Source organism: Sarcophilus harrisii, chromosome 1, assembly GCF_902635505.1.
Source record: "Sarcophilus harrisii chromosome 1, mSarHar1.11, whole genome shotgun sequence".
Lineage (NCBI taxonomy): Eukaryota > Metazoa > Chordata > Mammalia > Dasyuromorphia > Dasyuridae > Sarcophilus > Sarcophilus harrisii.
In genome coordinates, this window is record NC_045426.1 from 189,347,079 (window position 1) to 189,370,812 (window position 23,734).

The 23,734-nt window shown below is 33.5% G+C and overlaps 1 protein-coding gene across 2 annotated transcripts in view; it reads right to left on the bottom strand.

Annotated features, from left to right (window-relative positions):
- Positions 1-23,734, bottom strand: part of KIAA0825 (KIAA0825 ortholog) — a 540,869-nt gene that overhangs the window by 254,372 nt on the left and 262,763 nt on the right. For both annotated transcript variants that reach the window (XM_031949172.1, XM_023496065.2), the window contains exons 18-19: positions 14,923-15,081; positions 12,945-13,039 (exon numbers count right to left, since the gene is read on the bottom strand). In XM_031949172.1, the coding sequence (XP_031805032.1) occupies positions 12,945-13,039; positions 14,923-15,081 (254 nt within the window). The remainder of the gene's footprint in view (positions 1-12,944; positions 13,040-14,922; positions 15,082-23,734) is intronic.

A 23,734-nucleotide genomic window follows, 5' to 3' on the forward strand; every position in this document is an offset into this window, starting at 1 on the left:
TGATGCTTCATCAGGAATTTCCTGCTCTATGAAAATAAAAACATTATTCTAATGGTGAGGCTGCTCTGGCATGGATAGCAAACTATGCCTCACTTTTATAAATATATTCCTCTTCTTGTTTAAGAAAATATTTCCATTTTCTCCTACCGGCCAACTCATTTAATTAAAAAAAAATTGAATGCCCTTTGAAAATTGTATATACAAATACAAAATATATTATTATTAATAATAATTTACAAATCAGATAGACAGCCCTTCATGAACACATTTTGTAGTCTGGTTTCCCTCAGATCTGTGGTTGTCATCCACCTGGAAAGTCCCCAAAGTACTAGCTAGAAATCTGCCACCACCACCCCTTCTGCTGTTCCTGCAGTCATATTTAATTGTGTTTGCTCAATTCTAAGCCAAACTCATATGCAGTATATTTAGATGGTTAAAATAGCTCAGCACTCAACTGCTTTTAGAGATTATTTTCAGTTCAACAATTCTTAGGAATTATTCTGGAGTAAACAAGGTGAGGAGAAAAGAAAACAACATAAATCTGCTCCAGTGATGAAGAAAACAATATTGGAACTACAATCTGGAGAATCACCATGAATGAGGAAAAAGAGTTTTCCTTAGTTTATTTTCTTTTATCAAATATAATCACTGATTCATTTTCTATGGGGGATTTATTTTAAAGTAGAGGATAGCAAGAAGTAATAGTTAGAAACAGAGAAAAGTACCATTATCATTTACAAAGATGGATGTGTAATTGCCATACTTACCCTTAAATAATATCAAAAGTAAAAGTGTAGAAATGACATGTGGATTGCTTGTTACTTAGGGCAAGATTTCTGAACTTTTGAAACAGCCTTTACCTCATATAATGGAAAATTTGCTAAATCAAAAGGTATAAATCATTTATTTATGTTGAAGTAATTATTTTGTCAGAGCCCCAATCTTTAAATACTTCTTTGGATTTGCTTTGATAAAGAGCTGTAACTAATTTACAGGTGTTTAGTTGGATGCTTCTATCAAGTAACTCCACCTTCAATTTTCCATTTACATTTTCTATACCACTTAGCAAACAAGCACCTGCTATTATGAAATTAAAAGGGGAAGATTAAGAAATCTGAAGGAAAATTATAGAATTTGCTAAGATAATACAGTATGATAACATAATAAAGTAACAAGTTTTATAAAGATATATAATATTCCATCTCCAAGATATTTTTTTTTTGTTTTTTAAGTTTAAAAAATAAAGTCAACTTGATTTTTTTGTTTTTCTGTCAGATCATTTTGTGTTTAGGTTATCTTTTATGTATAGGAACTAAATATCTCTCCTATAACTGATTTATATTGTACATTGAGTACCTTACTAATTCCCACTATGGGGAGACCCTAGGCATGAGCCTAAATCTAAGTAGCAAGTAAATCATCCCCAGAGTTCCATGGTAGGAAGGGATACAAAGAGGTTCCCTTGTGCATGGGTCCAGTGAGAGAACCTTCTTAGGAGAGAAGAGAAAAACTGTTCCAAGCCCTCTGGGGTTTCCATCAGGGATTATTACTATTAGAAAAGTTTAGATGGCATTCTAAAAATTTGCATTTAATCCTAATATTAGGAATAGCTTACAAAGTAAAAGACAAACGAGCATAAAAAGTATCCTGAGAAGTGAGAAGTTTGTACTGAATCTGAGAATATATGAATAGAAGTAAAGCAAGTTTACCCTTAAGAACCAATTTCATAAATTTGAAATGTGGGAGGTAAAACTAGGTAGCAACCCATTTTTTAAAAATCTCAAAATTTTAATGGACTTCCGAAAAAAAAAAAAAAGTAACATTTCTTTGGCATACACAAAATGCATTTGGTATATAATTTATTTAATCCTTACAACAACCCAAAGAGGGAAGTACCACAGATATCATTATTCTTATTTTACAGCTAAGGAAACTTTAGTTCAGGTAACTATGAGAAGGTAGGTATCAGAAACAAGATTTGATTGCATATCTCTACTAACTTAAATCTAGTAATCTATCCACTACACTACATGGCCTGCAAACTAAATATGGGTCATTAAATATGAGAGGCAAGGAATCTAAAGAGATCCTAGCCTACATTGAAAATTACAATATTTCAGGGTAGGAAGTGGCAGACCAAACATAATCATCCTCGACCAGATCACATTTCGAGATTACATTCAGTCTAGAGAATCACATTTTAGAAGGGACACTGATAAACTGAAGAGCATCCAGGGTACAGCAAGGATGGTCAAGAACCTTGAGATGAGATCTGAGACTTAGTCAGTCAAAAGCATTGATTCTCGCTGTCTTCTTGGCTTTTCATCAGATTCTATTCTTCTTCAGTATTTTAAATCCTTAATTCTGATGACTTAAACCTTCTGTCTTCTAATATTTATTTAATATTTAACCACCTTATCTAGTCTTCCTTCCACATTTAACACTTGAAACTTCTGCTGCCTATGCAGTGTCAAGATAGTAGCACTGTATTAATATATTTTAGCACTATTATTCTTTCCTTTGCATAGTCCTATTTTCTTTCAAATATCTTGCACAGCTATTATTAAGCCTCCAAAAAAAAAAAAAAAAAAACCTTAAACAATGCAGATATAATCATCCCCATTTTAAAGATGAGGAAATTAAAACAAATTTTGAAGTTTGGTTGAAAGCCAGAGTTGATGGACAAGCTATAATCAGGATTGAAGGATCCCCAGTTTCAAATTGCTTCTACTAGATGAGAGATGTCACCTATGTTAAAATGTAATTGGGTTGGTCTTGTGATGAAGAGAGCCATCTACACTCAGAGAGGACTGTGGGAACTGAGTGTGGACCAGAACATAGCATTTTCACTCTTTTTGTTATTTGCTTGCATTTTGTTTTCTTTCTCACTTTTTTCTTTTTGATCTGAGTTTTTTTTTGTTCAGCACGATAATTGTATAAATTATGTATATATATATATATTAGATTTAACATATTTTTAACATGTTTAATATATATTGGATTATTTGCCATCTAGGGGAGGGCATGGGGAGAAGGGAGGGAAAAATTTGCAACACAAGGTTTTGCAAGGGTCAATGTTAAAAAATTATCCACGCATATGCTTTGAAAATAAGAAACTGTGATTAAAAAAATGCCATTGGGAAATATTAAAAAAATAAATAAAAATACAATAGAACCTAGGGATGATGTTAATATGCAGCTTTCTAAGTCAACATGTGCTGACAAGGAGCTTTATATTGTAGCTCCCATTTCTATTTGAATTTGGCATCTCTACACTAGATCATGCTGGTACTACCTTGTGTATACAGCTGTACACATGAATAGTATTCTATTAGCCTTGAAAAAAGTAAGAATACAAGTTAGGAACTCCCTGATATAAATAAACCTAATAATAAATTGGGGTTAAATAAGTATTGCCAATGCTTAGTCAGATTCTGGCAGACAGGAGGTTTTTAATTTTTATTATTGACTATTACTAAGACTATCAGTATTAGGGGAAAGAAAAAAACAAAAGAGAATTTAGGAGCTAAGTTGAGCACATTCTGCCTGTCCACAGACTGCATTTCCACAAATACATGACATTTTATCACATGGCAATTTGGACAATAATAAGTATATCAGAATGCCTTGGATTGTGTGAACATCATGTTTCTCCCAGGAGGACATCACCTGAAATATTACTATCATGGAGATTGATTCAGCTTTGATGGTCAATATCTCCTGGATTTGCTTTCCCCTCTGATTGGAGGGCTGAAGTACTGAAGCAATAAATTCTTTTCCAAACCTCCCTTTAGAGGACTCAGAATTTTCCAGCTAACATTTTCCACCAGCTGCTCTGCATGGTTTTCATTCCATGACCATCGTGCCTCTTACCAAGTGCCCTCTGGTATTTGTCCCCCAGCCACCTTTCACCTTTTTATGTACTATCTTCCCCCATTAGATTGCAAGATTTTCGAGCATGATTGTCTTTTTTTTTTTTTTTTTTTTTTTTAATTTGTATCCCCATTGCTTAGTCAGACTCTGGCAAAGGAAGTTTTTAATATTTATTGACTATGATTATGACTATCAGTATTAGGGGAAAAACAACCCTTAAGTACATGGTGTTTTGACAATGGAGACAATAACAATATCCTTGTATATTTAGGACAATGCATTATCTCAGTTTCCTAGCCTAAAAGGTCATTGCTTTATTGTTTAAAAAATGTAAATATTTGAAATAATCATCCTTTCAAAAACTTTGAGTCATTACAAAGAATTATTCTTAGAAAATTCCAAATAAATTTTTCTTAGTTTGTAGAACAAAAACAATTTCATTCTTGCCAACTCAATCTCAATTGATTCCCATAAATTACATTTTAAAAATAAATGGAAAGAATACTGGAGGAAATACACAACTCCCAGAAGTCTTTCATCCTTCTAGGGCAGATCAATTACAGCTTATAGTGTGTGGTGAATGGAAGTAGGATGCCTTTCATATCATACTTTAAAATCTAAGATCCTTATTAAGATTAGGTCCTGGATGTTGCTATTAAAAATTCATGGTCCTTTTCTGAGAAAAAGCATTTGACCTGTTATCACTAGCTAAATATGGTCTTTTCACCACAGCTTCATATTAGACCTACTGGACATTTATTGTAGTGGGAAATGGATTTTAAAGGATAGTGACAATTTTGTGATACATTGAAGACTTAAAAAGACGAATAATTTTCATTAAGATACATTTTTTATTTAAATATTCACTATGGAACTCAAAAGAAGCAAATTATACACTTTAAAAGAATGTGTCAACTTTTTTTTCATTTACACTTCTATACAGCATTTAATACACTGAAAGTGTTAATTGGCTGAAAAGTTTAGTCAAATATCCTTATGTTGCATTTATCAAAATACTAAACATCTGGATACTTAGAAATATCTAGATAATTGATTGATTTTTTCAGTTTTCAGACATATATTTGATATTGTATAAATATTTGAAATTTATGTTCAACATTGTAAAAAAGGAGAATGTTCATTCAAAGTGAATTTTACTTCCTTCCTATGGTAGAATATGGTCTGATACACTTTGATTAATCAATTATATTTATTACACCAATAGAACTTGTGATCATGTTATTTTCAAATACTGTCTCAGAATTCATTTAAGCTTTAACATCAAAATTTTAATTTCATGAATATATTTTTGCATATTAAAAATTATTTTGAGTATATAAGACTAATTTAGTCAATCTGGTAAAAACACACAAACTGACGATGTATCATTATAAAGATATACTACAACTATAGCAGTTTTACTGAATTTCTCTTCTTTGGAACAAAGTATTATCAAATAAATAAAAATTTAAAAATAAAATTTTCAGAAAAAAGTCAGTTGATTCAAAACTCATTTCTTAAATGTTGTATATAATTCAAAGTATCAATTATTTCTCAAATGATTAAATTCTTTATTTTTCTATAATTAGAAATACACAAATATAATTAATTTTAAATCCATTTTTTTTTTTTGTTTCCTTGCCTTTCATTTTATTGAAATGTGATTCTATTCCTTTAAATTGAATGTTTGGATCGTCAAATATTTTTATTTAAAAAAAAAATTACATACAACCTAATATACTGTGACCCAGCTGTCGCTACTGGTGAAGTAGAGGCTAGATGAGCATTTGTCTAAGATACTATCAAAGGGGTTGCTGCACTGAAAGGGAAGTTGAGTTAGATGATGTTTAATTAAATTCATTATGTTCTTATGCAAAGACTGAGGATACAAAAGCAAGAATGAAATGGTCCCTGACCTTGAGAAATATTCAATTGTGTGGATAATTATAATATGTAAAAAATTTTTTTTAAAATACAAAATAATGTAACAATTTCAAGAGATAGAAAGTCTTGGGAATAGGTGAATAGGTAGGATCAGGGAAGGAGAGATCAGAAAAGGGCTCAAGGAAGAATAAGCACCTGAATTGTGCTTTACTAAAATGGGGTTTTCAGGGGAAGGCAAGGAAGGAGTGTATTTCAGGCATGAGGAACAACTACACAACTACATATACAAATCAGAGATGAAAGATGAAATGTCATTGAGGGGAACCAGCAGATTGGTTAAATTAGAATGAAGAGTGTATGAAAAGGAATAATTTGAAATAAGGTTGGAAAGGTAGGTGAGAGGCAAATTGAAAAGGGCTCAACATACCAGGTTGAGATTTTTGTCTTTTATCCTAGAGCCAATAGGGAGCTCCCGAAGATTTTTGAGAGACAGTCAAGTTTTATGCTTTATCAATATCAATTTGGCAGCATGTGGAGGATATCATTAAACAGGGGAGAGACTGGAAGCAGAGAGACTGATTAGGAGACTATCACAATATTACAAGTAAGAGATGATAAGTGCCTGAATTTAGTGGGTGGTGCTGTAATTGCAAAAAAGAAAGATGATTAGATAGATTTTATACAGTTAGACATGAAAAGACTCATCAACTGATTAAATATGAGCGCTGAGTTAAGGATTACTCAATGACTGCAGACTTGGGTAACTAGAAAAATGGTAATGCCCACAATAGAAGTGGGTAAATTTAGAAAAAGGTTTAATAGTTTTGGAGAAATTTAAATTTATACACACATACATGCAGATATGTGTCTGTATGTAAATCTATATGTGTAATTTACTTCCTTTGAGTTCCACAGTGAATATTTAAACAAATTTTATCTTAATGAAAATTATTCATCTTTTCAAGTTTTAAATGTGTCACAAATCTGTTGCTATCCTTTAAAATCCATTTTCTGCTGAAGTGGTAAAAAAAGGTACCAGAAGTGGTTAACAGATTTAGGAGAGCAATAGATTTGGGAGAGCATAATAGTATAAAAATAGTAGAGATTCAGTTCACAGCATAAAGAAATATATCATAGGCATCTATCACAAGTTACAAAGGTTTGCTATTTTATTTTATGTGCTTAGCAAACAGGCTCAAGGAGATATAATGCAGAATCATAAATGAAAGAGCAATTAATAAGAGTAAAGACAAGTGGAACTCACAATTAACCAAGAGGAAGAAACAATTAAAGGGAAGACACTATGAGGCAGGAGTATCCCATGGCTGGCTAGCTCTAAAAAGGAGTTATAAGGAAAATATAGCCTTAGGGTTCTGATCAGATACAGTGAGGGGGGAGGGAGGAGGGCTGCTAACAAGGAATTAGGGAGGAGTTTGGGGAGATAAACATGAGATCAAGGAAGAGCCAGGAGGAATTTACCTGGAAGACCAGGCCTCAGAACTGTCTAAAGATAGGCTAATCAAGACAGTCTCAGAGAGGATGACCTGATTAGAGTTCAGGCCTCACGTCATTGAGACAAAGGAAGCTGATTAAGAGTTTTGGCTTCTCATTATTTTATACAAATAGGACAAATATGTACGCAAATACAATAAATTCATATATAATTTATGAACATAATTTATTAAAATAAATTAATGATATTATTAATTATGGAGGAGGAATAATTGGACATCTTGCATTTCAGAGGTCTACAACATACAGGTATATATCCAGCAGGCAACTAATAATATGGGACTAAGAAGAAGATAGATATAGCTAGTAGATTCAAATCCATATAACTATGGATTTCACTCCATGAAAGTAGATGAGATTAACAAGGAGAGAATAAAAGGAAAGAAATAATACCATGACAGAACCATGGGGATCTCTCACATTTAATGAATTAGAGAAAGATGATGATCTAGCAAAGGTGACTGAGAAGGTATAGTTAGAGAACCAAGAGAAACCAGTGTTATGTATATGGCAAAAAAAAAATGTCTACTTTAACTAAATTATACAGTTCTATAAATTAGATGCTCTTTTGAATATGTTATTAATTTAATATCAACCATTTAATACTATTACTACTATTAATGCCATTCTACATATTGAATGTTTTAAATATTTTTTTCTCAAAGACTTTTCTTTGAGAAAATTAGATTTTACAATCTAATTTAAAAGAAAAATATTTACAACAACTTGGGAAGTACAGAGGGCAAGTATTATTACACATTAGGAACAGAGAGGTTAAGTGATTTAGTCTAGAACACACAGATGGCTGATGTTCAAGTCAATACCAAGTTCACGTTTCTTAACTTTTATTTTTTTTCTAGGTCAATTATTGCAGGTCGGTAGATAGACAGAACATTTATTACATGTACTAGGAAGTACTACTGGTAGTCATGGACTGGACCAGATTTGAAATGAGCATGGTTGGCATGGGTGTTTCCTCAATTTCAGGCAAAGACTTAAGAGGTGGAAGCTTTGTTTGTCTGAGAAGGTCCAGGGGTCAGAGATGAAGTGCCTGGGAAACTAAGAATTAGACTATTTTTGAAGATTAACAGTTTAGTGAGTTATGTTTATTGTGAAGGGGATTGGAGGGTTACCAAGGCAATTAGAACCTGAAGAGTAACCTTTAAAACACTAGATTAGCTACAATGAAGAAATAATTTCCTTAAAAGATATGCCTATTCTTACAGAGAGGCTTGGCGTGACTTACATGAACTGATGCTGAATGAAATGAGCAGAACCAGGAGATCATTATATACTTCAACAATAATGTATGAGGATGTATTCTGATGGAAGTGGATATCTTTGACAAAGAGAAGATCTAATTCAGTTCTAATCGATCAATGATGGACAGAATCAGCTACACCCAGAGAAGGAACACTGGGAAATGAATGTGGACTACTTGCATTTTTGCTTTTCTTCCCAGGCTATTTTTCCCTTCTGAATCTTCTTGTGCAGCAAGAGAACTGTTTGGTTCTGCACACATATATTGTATCTAGGATATACTATAACATATTTAACATGTATAAGACTGCCTGCTATCTAGTGGAGGGGGTGGAAGGAGGGAAGGGAAAAGTCGGAACAGAAGTGAGTGCAAGAGATAATGTTGTAAAAAATTACCCATGCATATGATCTATCAATAAAAAGTTACACTTTTAAAAAATTTATAAAAAAAGATATACCTATTCTTTTCATTAAACTTGAGCAATTTATATAGAGACTTACTCTCACAAACTATTTAATAACTTAAAAGAAGAGATTTACTCACCCTTTTGCTCTCTCTCCTTATTTACTCTTTGAAAAAAATTTTCTCCTTTATAGTCTTTCTCCACTCTTTTATGCTTCCTTTCTCTCCATTCTGTTCTACTTGCCTCTTCCTTTCTTTTTTCTTTTAATTATTTTATTTTAATTAAATTGTAAGCACTTTGAGAATAGGTTCTGTCTCAAATCTAACTTAGTCTCCCCTCATGAGGGGACTGACTTTGAGGAAGAAATAGGTATTTAATCAATGGGTGCTGAACTGAACTGAATTAAGCAGCATGGTTATGTTGGAAAGAACTCTCACTAGATTTGTAACCAAAGACTGAGAGTGTATTCAGCTTTTGCTGCTTTCTATCTGTGAGATCTAAGACTCTTAACTTCTCTGGCTTTCACTCTTATCCAGGCTGTGGAATTAAGCAGAAAGACTGAAGTAAAGGATGCTCAAAGTCCCTTTTCACTTCTAGATCATTATTAAGCATTTACTGAAACACTCCACCTCCAAGTATATCAAAGAACAAAAAGGGCTAGGAAATATGGCACTAGAGCAGATTTTCTCAATAAGTTTTACTGGAATTTTTTCTTTCTTTTTTTTTTTTTTTTTCCTGCCTTAGGGAGTAGAGAACAGTCATTTTTCCCCCCATCAGAATAGGATGGGTTTTTTGCATATGCATGTCAATAAATAAAAATTTTTATATGATTTTGATGACACACTTTAGGAGATGTGTTGCTACCCAACCTGATGTAGCACAGCAATAAAGAAACTATGACACAAGAGAAAGAAAATACTGAAAGAGTTTCCAAAGGAAAGAAAGGTAGTTGATACTGAACAACTCAATGGGTCCCTTACAGCTCCTTATCTTGAGTACACTTTGATAAACAAGCAGCCAACTTTAGGGAGATTGTAAGATCAGGGAAGACTAGGAAAAGCCTTCTGCAGAGGGTGGAGTTTGTATTGAGTCTTAAAGGAAGTCAAGGAAGTTAGGAGACTGAGACAATGAAACATATTCCATATATGGAGAACAGCCTATTATTTAGGAGAGGGAGTGCTGTCAGTCAGTAAATCAGTGTTTTTTAAGTTCCTGTTATGTATCAGACAATATGTGGTGCTGAGGATACCAAGAAAGGTAAAAGATGGTCCCTCCTCTGAAGGACCATTACACAAGTAATGGAAGAGACAATATTCAAAACATACATATAAAATATATGCAAGATAAACTGAAAATCCTCATCAGAGGACAGACACTAGAGTTCAGAGATATCAGGTAAATCTTCTTTTAGAAGATGGCATTTTAGCTGAGACTTGAAAGAAGCCAGCAAAATAACAGCAGGGAAAGCATCATAAGGTACAAGAAAGGAAGTAAATTGGAAGACCAGAATAAAAAACTCCTAGAAATGTAGGAAGGGACCATGTTGTAAAGGGCTTTAAATGCCATAAAGATTTTGTTTTTGATCCTGAAATTAAGAAAGGATGGTTACTATTAACCCCCCTATACTAGTTCAGGTTCTAATGTCAATCAAAAGATGCATGTGTCCAGTGATCAGATTGTTCTAATTAGGGTGTGGCATTTACTAGCCACTTTCTTTCCTTTTAATTCCTTGAGCATACTTTTTCAGATTACTTCTATTCTGTTCTTTGTTTTAGAAAGCATTAGTTGGAGTAGTAAAGGAAACTTAAACATACTAATACCTGAACATTAATCATTTAGTTTATTGAGTTGAGTGGTGGGTGACATAATCAGATCTGTGCTTTAGGAAAATCAATTTGGAAGCTGAGAGGAGGATGGATTACAGTAAAGAAAAGACTTGAGGCAGAGAGATCAATTAGAAGGTTACCGCCATAGTTCTGGCAAGAGATAATGAGAGCCTGGACTAAGATGGTAGCAATGTGAGTGCAGAGACACTGGGAAGGCAGAAAAGATGACACTATTGACAACATTGTGGATATGAGGGATGAGTGCGAACCAAGAGTTGGGGATGATGTGCTAAGATGCAAGCCTGGGTGACGCGGAGAAAGACCGTGCCCTAGAAGTTATAGAACATTTGGGAAAAGGGGTTTGGAATTGAAAAAGAAATAAATACTGGAACCTGACCCCATGTTAGGGGAGATAAGCCAAAAAGCAAAGGAATATGATACTGATATTGGCCACTTCTCCTTCACACCTGCTAATGCAGCACACAAGAGAAACCCCAAGGCACTCCTGTGCTTGGGTAATAAAGGCAGCTAGGGACTGCTCTTGGTCAAGAGCAAACTGCTTTTTACAAAGCTCCAGATGCAAGGGACTAAAATCTGTACCTCCAGTTTCTTTGTCTTCCATGATGCAGAGAGGGGGTGGAATGGGCTAAATCAAAGTTACAGTCTGGAATAGTCATGATTAATGTTCTGATATTAGTATGTTTATGGTTCCTTTACCACCCTGACTAAATACTTTCTACAATAATGAACTTGATAGAGGTGATTTGAATAAAAGCATGTTGCAAGGGACTGGAAGGGGAGTGGCTATTAAGAACTGGGGAAGTGGGGACTCCATCCGAGAGATCTGATTTGTGGATACATACACCTAACAGACATAAGAATCTGAGCTGATGTAGGCGTCCATGACAATCAGGTGTCCTCAGGGTCCTGACCAAGAGGAACAGGCAGCTTGACAAATACCCACACCGCCCCCTGGTGACTAAAAAAAAGCAACACTAGTCTACTTGAATTTTCCTCATCAGCACTATTCTGCTTTTTGAAGTGCATTGAAGTATGGTAAAAGATGGTTTGAAAATTCCATTATTTTATTATTACAAATATGCCTTTGAAAGAAATTTTAACTAAATGAAATACATTTAAAATAAAAAGTTAAAATAAATTTATTATGATAAACTAAAAACAATTCAATATTTCAAAGAATGGTTCTTCTATTGTATTTTATAGTTTTCAAAGTATTTTGCACAAAGGAGTTTGTTTAAGTAATATATCCATTTTGTATCATATTGTTTATTTTTCCAATGGATGGGGAGTGCCTGAAGAGAGAATTTGGAGCATAATTTCTAAAAATTTTAATGTTTAAAATAAATACTTTAAAATATTATTTCTTTTATAAATGAAGAAGTTATAAAACTCTTAAGTTGTTAGCAGAACCATCTTGTAGACCCACATCTTATATTCAATTTGTTGCTCTGCCCAGCATACCATGCTGCCTCTCATAACCAGCAGTAGGAAACCAGGCAGGCAAAACAGAAAATCAACAGTCTTAAGAAATATTTCCAAATACTAAGATCTTTTAGAAAGTATTATATTTTACTTGTATGTCTTAAATCTACTTCAAAGTGCTCTCAGCCTATGCCTTGTCTTTTACTAAAGGTGAGCATTTTAAAGTATGAAATTCTACATGACACAAAACATGAAAATATATACCAGTAAAAATGTAAATATATTTGTTTTCTGTACTAGACTATCTTAATTTTAATAAATCTTCTTTAAGATCTTTTGTCTTTAGGGTTCTTTTGACTTCAGTATCTTTTCCTATGACTTGATTGTTAGATATACTGTGTAGATATACTATTTTAATGGAATATAAAGTATACTGATCTGAGTGACACTATCAAAGTAACTTATTAGCTTTTTCAATAAAATTATATTGCCATATAATAGTTAGAATTTAATAGAATAGTTAGAATTTAATCTATGAAAATTCCTATTACTTGCCAATGGAGTTTTGCAAATAACTGATGGATGGGGAGAAAACATTTCAAGTTATTTCCAAAGTAAACTTAAAATTTTGAAATCCCTACATTAGTTTTTCTTATCCATGAAAAATATACTGCTAAAAAAGTGAATACCAAGGAGCCAATTTTCCCAACATGACCCCCCCTCCCCAATGTTTTTATATTACCTGTTCTTAAGCAGTGCCCTGAAGGTCGTTTTATTCAGTCCCAGATAACTTGGCAACAAGTTTGACCAATTCCAGTCCCATTTAGTTATGGCTGACTGTTGACATATGAGAAGAAGCTATTGTTAGTTATTAATCAGAGTTAATACGATCAGTAAATTAAAGCTCCAGCTGTGATAGACTAACTAAGAAGGAGGGGGGTCTAGAAAAAGGACTTAGACAGATGATATCAATCATGCCCACAGAAGAAGGTTTTTATTCCAATAAGACAGCAATTAATTTATTAATCCATTTAAGGATGTAGCCATTATTTATGAAAAGATAAATCAATTTTTGAGTCATTATTCCTCCAACTGTTAATGGCATTTTGCCCAACTATTTTCTCTGAAAGGTTGACTCTTGAAAAGCAAAATAATTGGCAACTTTTTATGTATTCTCCCAATTCGTATTTTGTGTGTGTGTCAGCAAAAAGTTTTATCAAGAAACACTTGAAGTAGTTAGCAATATGGGCTTATGCTACATTTTAATTAGTGTGCCATATTAGTAGTGTCTATTTTGCAAAAAGAAATACAATAAATAGATGATTACAAAAATAAGAATATAATTCCCTTTTTAAAACATTAGATAATTTGAAATCTAAATATAGAGACAAATGACTATGTATAATAACTTAGTAAAAGTATTGATAAAAGGTATTATTAAATGAAGAAATGATGGTTAAGATTATTTTATGCAATCTGAAATATAATACTCTGAGGTATCAAGTCATTTATACAGATAAAACATGTTTGCTTTCCTACTTTCCTAGTAGCTCTCTGCTGCAAAAAACCGAATAGTTCTGATAATAACACCAGTTTAGGCCAGTTTTCAGACTCCAACGAGAACTATCCCTTGTCACCTGCTGATTAATCGAGCCCTACAATCCTGTCATACAGTAGAAGAATTCTGCCCTGAGTTGTCAGCATCTGAAGGTCTTATTCTACAGTTTTGATGAATGTAGGCTAGAGCTGTAACAGGCATGATAAAAATATTATCTGCATCCCAAATTAGGACAATGTTTTAAATTTTTTTCATCAGAGCTCTAGGTCAAGCAATCCTTTTTTTCTGTCATGCCAGTTCAAATGATTTGTCAGGAGACTTTCAAAGAGATACCTAAGTTATGAATTAAAATGGAATCAAAATCGCTATCAGATTTTTGACTTTTTTTTGTACTTTGGGTTATGATTGTAATATAACCATCGACTGTGTGGTTTAAATAATTTTAATGAGATGATATAATTAACTATGTATTTAAATAGGAATTGTTTTCAATATTGAGGATTTTTATGTAAATTCATTCATTTTAAATGAATACTTATGTAAATAATGTCTATGCAAAATTCTTTGATATATTTTCAAGAAGACTGTCAAGATTTCAAAACATATATGAAAACTGTGCATACTATCTACTTACAGTGAATAATTCCCTCATTTACAAAACACCAATGATTTAAAAGGACTGGCTTTATTTTATAGCCTAACCAAAGTTACCAAGACCAGTCAATAGTCAATTAATAAACATTTATTAAGCTCCCATAAGTCAAGCATTGTGCTAACTACTGGGGATACAAAAAGAGACAAATTCAGTTCTCTCAAGGAACTCACAATCTATTGGGAAAAACAAAACCAAACAAAAAAGTACAAATAGCTATATACACATACATACACACACACACACATCACATATCACAAAATAACAGAAGGAAGGTTTCTTATATCAAATAACATCACAGGGAAAATGAATATTTAATTTTAATTTTCAAGGAAGGTATAGATAGCTTGCAATGCATATTTTTGGAGATAGCACCCCACATAAATGTGGTCACATAACCACTAAAATATTTAATTATCATTATAATCCTCATTTCTATTCATTGTCAGATTCTTGCACATAATAAGTGCAGGCCAAATCTTTGTTGAATAACAATTACTCTCCACATACCTGATCCAGCATTTTTTTACTAAACCACTTATACACCTGAAAAGGGTTAAAAGCAGGAGGCTGCTTTTCCAGGCTCTTCAAGGTCACTTTTAAAGGTCCGGTAGGTAATGTGTTTTCCTCTGGTACATTCATCGAAGACAGCTGTTCTTTCAAATATTCCTTCAAGGGGGAAAAAAAAAAAACAAATTTGCATGCTTATTACTCTATATTCTCTTTAAAATCAAGCTGATCAAAACCTGTATTTACTCTTTTCACACATTTCTTAGCATTCACATCGTAGATTCCAATATGTTAATACCACAAGAGAGAATCCATTTTCAGAAGATGCAATGCTGATGAGGATTTATTATACTAAACAGCACCAATCAAAAATAACTGAACCTAAAATGCTGTGGTGAGGGTCAATTACTAAATTTTCATGAAATAAACTATTCAAAGTATTTGATTTATATAGATTCAATTGTACTTGAAGTTTTTTCTAGACACTGTTTTAGAGATTATATGATGCAGATGTTGAAAAGTCAACATTATAGAATAAAATATCTAAGAAATATTATGTGTCCAATCCTATAGTAAGCATTTATATATACACATAATATGTATATATTTAATTATTCATTTCCAGCACTAATTAAAAAATTTAAGTTTCAAATTTTGTCTTCAGCCATTGAGAAGGCAAGCAATATATAATTATTTGTATGGAATCATGCTTGATATATTTCCATATTATCCATGTTGCAAAACAATAGTATTCCATCACAATTATATGCCACAACTTGTTCAGCCACTATCCAGTTGATGAGTATCTACTCACTTTCCTTTTTTTAAAACTGTTAAAAGAGGTGTTATAAATATTTTTGTACATATAGGTCCTTTTTTAAAAAAAATTCTCTTTGGCATACAGATTTAAGAGTGATATTTCTGGATCAGAGGGTATGTACTCTTTTATAGCATTGTAGGCATAGTTCCAGATTGGTCTTCAGACTGGTTGGATAAGTTCACAATTCCATCATTATTGCATTAATACCCCTATTTTTCCACATCCTCTCTAGCATGTCATTTTCCTTTTTGTCATGTCAGCCAATCTGATATATATATATATGTGTATATATATATATATATATATATATATATATATATATATATATATATGAGATGGCACTTTAGAGTTGTTTTAATTTGTATTTTTCTCAAAAATTTAGACTAGAATTTAAGATTTAGAGCATTTTTCACATAACTATAACTTTGGTTTCTTCTTCTGAAAACTGCTTATTCATATCATTTGGCCATTTATCAACTGAGGAATGGCTCTGATGTTATAAATTTGATTTAGTTCCTTACATATATGAGTAACAAGGCTTTTATGAGAAAGACTTGTTGCAAATGTTTTCACCCAGTTTCTTGCTTTTCTTCTCATTTTAATTGCACTAGTTTTGTTCAAATAAAACTTTTTTAATTCCATGTAATCAAAATAATACATGATACTTTCCATGATCCTCTGTGTCTCTTATTTGAGTATACATTCTTTCATTATCTATAGATCTGACAGTAAAATTTTCCATGTTTCTTAATTTGCTTATGATATCAATATTTCTAAAACCAACTATTAATATTTTATTTTTTACTTACTTATTTGTTTGTTTATTTGCTGAGGCAATTAGAGTTAAGTGATCTGCCTGTTGTGTTACCGGGAGCCACTTGTCAGTGGCTATTAGAGGTCTAACTCAGACCTGTAGAATTATAGCAGGTGTTGAATCTTGTGAAATGTCATGGAGGCAAACTTTCAAATGGAGAAGAGGACTATAGTCAGAACAGGCATTTAAATCTCTCATCAGTCTCCTGGCTTGGCACTTTGATGTGTTGGCCCATTTAATTACCCCAACTCTTATCGGGTCTCTTCTCCCTTTCCTTATCCACGGGTTACTGAAGGAACTCTGGGAAGATCCTACTCACAAAAAGCTCGCAAACACTGCTGGTTCTTCTTGTCCCTGTTCGGGCACCATATGTTGTGATACAGAAAACACCTGTCAGTGGCTGCTGGAGGTCTAACTCAGACCTGTAGAATGGATCTCTTCACATGAGAAGAAGAAGGAAGAAGAAGAAAAAGAAGAAAGAAGAAAGAAGAAGAAGAAGAAGATGATGATGATGATGATGATGATACAAGGAGACTGCCTCTCAGTCTGACCTCTCTCCTCTTCCCTCTTGCCTACAATTTATAAGCAACATCTGTGTCAGTAAAGGCTGCCCCACATCTCCCTCAAGTGTCACAATCCACAGCTGGGGGGGGGGGGGAGGCTTTTGGAGACAAAACCAGTCTGAAGGCTTTTGATTTCATGGAATTAAAAAAGTTTTATTTGAACAAAACTAGTGCAATTAAAAGGAGAAGAAAAGCAAGAAACTGGGTGGAAAGATTTGCAATAAATCTTTCTCATAAAAGCCTTGTTTCTCATATATGTAAGGAACTAAATCAAATTTATAACATCAGAGCCATTCCTCAATTGATAAATGGCCAAATGATATGAATAAGCAGTTTTCAGAAGAAGAAACCAAAGTTATAGTTATGTGAAAGGATGACCTGCCCTTTCACCCAAGCATGATCCTTAACACCTGCCCAGGGTCAAACAGCTGGGAAGTGTTAAGTGTCTGGGGCCAGATTTGAACTCAGGTCCTCCTGACTTCAGGATTGGTGTTCTATCTACTGCGCCACCTATATAATATTAATATTTTAATGGGAATAGTGTGCTACATTTATAAAAGAACTACTTTGATGCTTCATCATATCAAAGATTTCTCAAAAGCTCATTGACCAAGGATATGAACAATTTTCAGATGAAGAAATTAAAACTATTTCTAGTATATGAAAAGATGCTGCAAATCACCATTGATCAGAGAAATGCAAATCAAGACAACTTTGAGATACCACTACACACCTGACAGATTGCCTAAAATGACAGAAAAAGGTAATGCAGAATGTTGGAGGGGATGTGGGAAAACTGGGGCACTGATACATTGTTGATGGAACTGTTTACAGATTCAACCATTCTGGAGAACAATTTGGAACTATGCTCAAAAAGTTATCAAACTGTGCAAACCCTTTGACCCAGCAGTGTTACTATTGGGCTTATATCCCAAAGAGATGTTAAAGAATGGAAAGGGACCTGTATGTGCAAGAATGTTTGCGGTAGCCCTCTTTGTAGTGGCCAGAAACTGGAAACGGAGTGGATGCCCATCAATTGGAGAATTGGAGAATTGGCTGAATAAATGGTGGTATATGAATATTATGGAATATTATTGTGTAAGAAATGACCAACAGGATGATTTCAGAGAGACCTGGAGAGACTTACATGAACTGAGTGAAATCAGTAGAACCAGGAGATCATTGTACACAGCAATAGCAAGATTATACAATGATCAATTCTGATAGACGTGGCTCTTTTCAACAATGAGATGATTCAAACCAGTTCCAATTGTTCAGTGATGAAGAAAGCCATCTACACCCAGAGAGAGGTCTGTGGGAACTTAGTGTGGACCACAACATAGAATTTTCACTCTTTTTGTTGTTGTTAGCTTGCATTTTATTTTGCTTCTCTCTCTCTCTCTCTTTTTTTTTTTTTTACTAGTTTGATTTGATTTTTCTTGTGCAGCACTTATTGTATAAATATGTATACATATATTGGATTTAACATATATTTCTACCATGTTTAACATATATTGGACTATATGTCATCTAGGAGAGGGTGTGGGAGAAGTGGGGGGGGGAAATTGGAACACAAGTTTTGCAAAGACTAATGTTGAAGAATTGTCCACACGTGTGTTTTGAAAAATAAAAAGTTTTATTTTTAAAAAAAGAAGGGGACCCTATAAAAAATTGAAAATTGAGAGGCTGCCCATCAACTGGGGGATTACTGAAGAAGCTGTGATGTATCATTGTGATGGGATGCTTTCGTGATATAATATGTGATGAGTTGGATACTCTAAGAAAAATCAGGACACAAATTAACTGGTGCAAAATGAAATTAGTAGAACCAAGAGAATATTGAATACAGTAACAGCAATATTCTAAGATGATCAACTGTAAATGACTTAGTTATTCTGAGCAATACAAAGATTCAAGACAACTCTGAAAGACTTATGATGAAAAATGTTACCTATCCACAGAGAAAACTGAAGGAGTCTTACTCTATTTTTCTTTAGCTTTTAAATTTTGATCTATGTTCTCTTTTACAACATGATTAATATGAAAATATGCTTTGCATGACTACACAAATGTAACCTATACCAAATTACTTGCCTTCTCCATTGAGTGGGGAGGGAGAGAGAGAATTGAAACTCAATTTTTAAAATGAATACTGAAAATCATTTTTATATGTAATTGGGGAAAATAAAATATTATTTTTTTAAAATTAAAAAAAAGCTTATTGACCAAGCCCAACTTACCAAAGTCTAGAAAACCTCTTCACCAGCTTGATAGCAACTCTTTTTTTTTAAACAATGTTTGGAAATAATTTTATTTTCTTAAAGAAACATGGGTATTTGTTTATATGTGTGTGTGTGTGTGTGTGTGTGTGTGTGTGTGTGTGTGTGTACAAAACTTTTTATTTACAAGTTATATGCATGGGTGATTTTACAGCATTGACAATTGCCAAACCTTTTATTCCAATTTTTCCCCTCCTTCTCCCCACCCCCTCCCCTAGATGTCAGGTTGACCAATACATGTTAAATATGTTAAAGTATAAATTAAATACAAAATAAGTATATATGTCCAAACTGTTATTTTGCTGTACAAAAAGAATTGGACTCTGAAATAAATATTGTACAATTAGCCTGTGAAAGAAATAAAAAACGCAGGCAGACAAAAATATAGGGATTGGGAATTCTCTGTAATGGTTCTTAGTCATCTTCCAGAGTTCTTTCACTGGGTGTAGCTGTTCAATTCATTACTGCTCTATTGGAACTGATTTGGTTCATCTCATTGTTGAAGATGGCCAGGTCCATCAGAAATGATCATCATATACTATTGTTGTTGAATTATATAATGATCTCCTGGTCCTACTCATTTCACTCAGCATCAGTTCATTGACAGTAACTCTTAAAGATCATCTACTTTTTTATATAAAATGGTTATGTTCTATGTCAGTGAAAGGAGAACCCAGACCAAGGAAATGACAAATCCCTGAAGTACTGACATCAAAGACCCTGCTGAAGTATCATAATCACTTTTATACAGAACTAATTACAACAGAGGATCCCAAAGCACATTTATATGCAGCAGACTGAAAAATGCCAAGATTTAGTACAAGTTCTGGGCAATGAATTCTAATCCTATAATTCACTGGGTAGTGCTGGAATTTTTACAAACTGTTAAGCCATTGGAGTTGATAGAGACAATAATTATCTAATTTAGCATGGTTCAATATGATTGATTTGATCTTAGAAAGAGATATTTTGGGCCAGAACTTGAAACAAGGTACTAAGTACAACTGATAGAAATGATGCTTGTGTTCACACCTTTAGAGAGCTCATAAGTATCTAAGTACTCAATGGAGTTCACACGTTTGGGAGATTTCAGGGCTTAGTATGAGATATCTGAATTCACACCTCCCTTGAAGTTCTTAGGGCCAGAGAGCACTCTGGGAGATAACCCAGAATCCCTCTCTCTCCAGAAGGAGGAGTTAACCTTTGGGAGATCATATATATACAGGAAGCTCTTAGAGCTGGAAAGAGTTACTTGGGAACATTCCCAGGGGTTGGAGAGGAGCACTCTGGGAAGAAGCCCACAAGCCCTATCTTTGAGGCAAGAGAGATTCATTCATCTTCCACCTTGGTGCTGGCTGGAGGCTGAAGAAAGCAGAGGCAGAAGCAAAGGACAAAGCTACAAGAGCTCTTGGAACCAAGCAGAGAGACAGGCCTCTGAGCTAATTGAGCTATATTGAGGGACACAATTAAAGATCTGAACTTTTATCACCTGACTGTGTTTTAGAAAAAGAACACCAACAGGGTAGCATTTCATGGCACCAATCATTTTCATAAGTAATAAAGTAAAAAAAAAAAAATCCTGATTATTATACTAGAATGTTTCTCCTAGAACCATAGCTTTCAGAGCTGAAAATGGCCTAGCCATTTTTTAGTCTAATGCCTCATTTCACAAATTAGGCTTAAAGAGTAACTTGCTCAAGGTCACATAAATTGCAGTATCAGGATTAAAATCCAACTTCATTTTCAGTGCTCTGGAGGCATAATGAATAAAAACAAAATGCAAACCACTAACTATTTAGCAATACAAAATCAGATCATTCACTTTATTAAAGTATGTTTAATACTGTATTATTTCCTAAGAGATAAATGAATTCGTAAGCTTTAGCTCTGGAGGAACCTTAAAAGTAGTCTAGCCTGTCACTGGGAGACTAGACTAAAATGGGAGACCATTTTACAGACAAGGTACCTGGAGATAAGAGAGATTAAGTGACTAGTCTTTGGTTCCATAGGTGCTCTCTCATCCAGCAGCTTATCTATGCTGCCTCTAAATACTATGAGATCCTAGCATGGTACACACTATTGATCTGTATCTCAAAATTAGATTATAAATGTGCTAATGGAAATTGTAAGGGTCTCCAATAAATTAGAACATTTGGGAGCAGCTAGTTTAAAAAAATAGACTAGTTTTAAAAACTAGCAACAGTTTCAGTTGCCATTTCTTTACCTTCTGGAATTACTCAGGTTTTTGGAGTTACCTGTGTACATAAGGGTTCTGAAATAAGGGTATGTGATAACTAGAAATATAAGAGTTTCTTGCTGGGAGAAAAAAAAAGAACAATTGAATGGGGACTAATTTTACTGTGTCAAGATTTAAGTAAAATAGAAATAAATGACCCTGCCCCACCCTGAATCATTACTTCATTTTTGTTTATAAAATCTGTCTACACATATTTTCTCTCTGAATTGATGAAATCTGGCTTCTGTTCCCAGCAGAGAAAAGAGAAACTGTTTTATTGCAAGTCACTAATAACCTACCAATTGCTAAATACAAGCAAAAACCTCATTCTCTAAATCTCTTTGCCCGGCATTCATTCTCCTAGCTTCAAGTAGTATTACCACTATGCTAACAGCCAAGAAGTCTATTTCTCTAGTCTTATCCTGCTGCCTGAGCTTAGATATAACTAGGTGCGCGCTCTCTCTCTCTCTCTCTCTCTCTCTCTCTCTCACACACACACACACACACACACACACAATTGCCTGCTATGTTTTTCATGTCATTATACTATTGTACTACCATAAGCTTAAATTCAGTAAATTCAAAACTGAATTTCTTATCTTGCAACTCAAAAGTTACCTGATTCTGTCCTTGGTAACACCATTTTTGCCTTTTTCCTTTCAGTCACCAAAAATGTTATTCAAAAATATCCTTTCCTTTCTACCTTCTAGACCCACATACTATGTTAAATTCTCATCACCTAATACTTGGATTATTGAAGCAAGCCTTTAGTTATCATCTTTTACAGTATATTTAAGGGAAAAATTTTTTTCTGCCTCTCAATTGATCCTTTTAATCTGTTTGCCACCACATTGATCTTCAAACAATATTTTGTAGGCCTGAAATTTTATTATTTTGTCAGCCACTTGCTAAAAAACCATCTGCTGGCTTCTATTTCTTTTCAATTCTAAAGACTTCTTCCTATTGTTAAAGATTTATCAAAACTTAGTCCTTTATCACCTATATTAACCCATGTCCACTATTAACCCTTTTCTCTGATCAGAGCTATTTTCTCCATATCTCCTGAATGCGAAATGATCTCTCTTTTTTAAGTCAGAGATTTACACCTGGACGGGACTTCATAAGTCATTTCCTCCAGTTTTCTCATTTTACAAAAAAGAAAAATGAGGCATTGGGAGATTAAGTAACTTTACACAGATAGTAAACAAAAAAGGTGATATTTGAACCTAGGGATCTCTAATTCCTGAATGAGTATTCATTCCACTAATCACCCATTCTCGCCTTTTCTCCTAGGTGGTCTGGTCCAAAGTGAAGAAACTTAGTATGAAGCAAGGGAGTGTAATGAAGCACACATATTTTGAATCAGAAATGCTATTATAGGCAAACAAGGATATAAACATCAAACTTTTCAGATACTTATTAAAGTTGATATAATATATATGTTTCAATACAGTCCTTTTCCAATGCCAAATTATGGAATGAATGAGACCCTGGGTTTTTGAAGGTTATGACAGTATAGCACAAGTTCCATCAGCCCCCACCAAACCATAACACTTTGGAACATGAAATCAGCATGATATTACATAGCTGTCATCCAAGAATCAAGCTAAATCTGGAAAGCCAATTTGGTCACATGAATTTTTTAGCTACGGTAACTTACAAAGACAATTTACCCCATGGTGGTAGGGGACTAAGACCTTTGAAATCACAGAATCAGCCTAGGAGTATTAATGCAATACATCTTCAAATATATGAGAAACATGAAAGTGTAAAATAAAAATAGTACTCTTAAAAACAATACATGAAAAAAAATCAACATTAACACAAGAATACTTTCTTCACTAGGATAACTATGCATTACTTAAGAAAATTTTTTCTTGCACAAATTTTAGATTGTAGCACAGGCACAATAAACTAACTTGAAAAATAAATCTCCAGCCTACACAATGCAGATCTGAATTGAGTTTATGAACCATATTATTGTGCAAAGCATATAAATGAAATCTACATTGTTTCTGCACAGCTTTTTTCTTACACAAATGCAGACTTGGTTAAATGGAATAGTTTCTATTATAATGCAATATTGAGTTTAGTATTGAC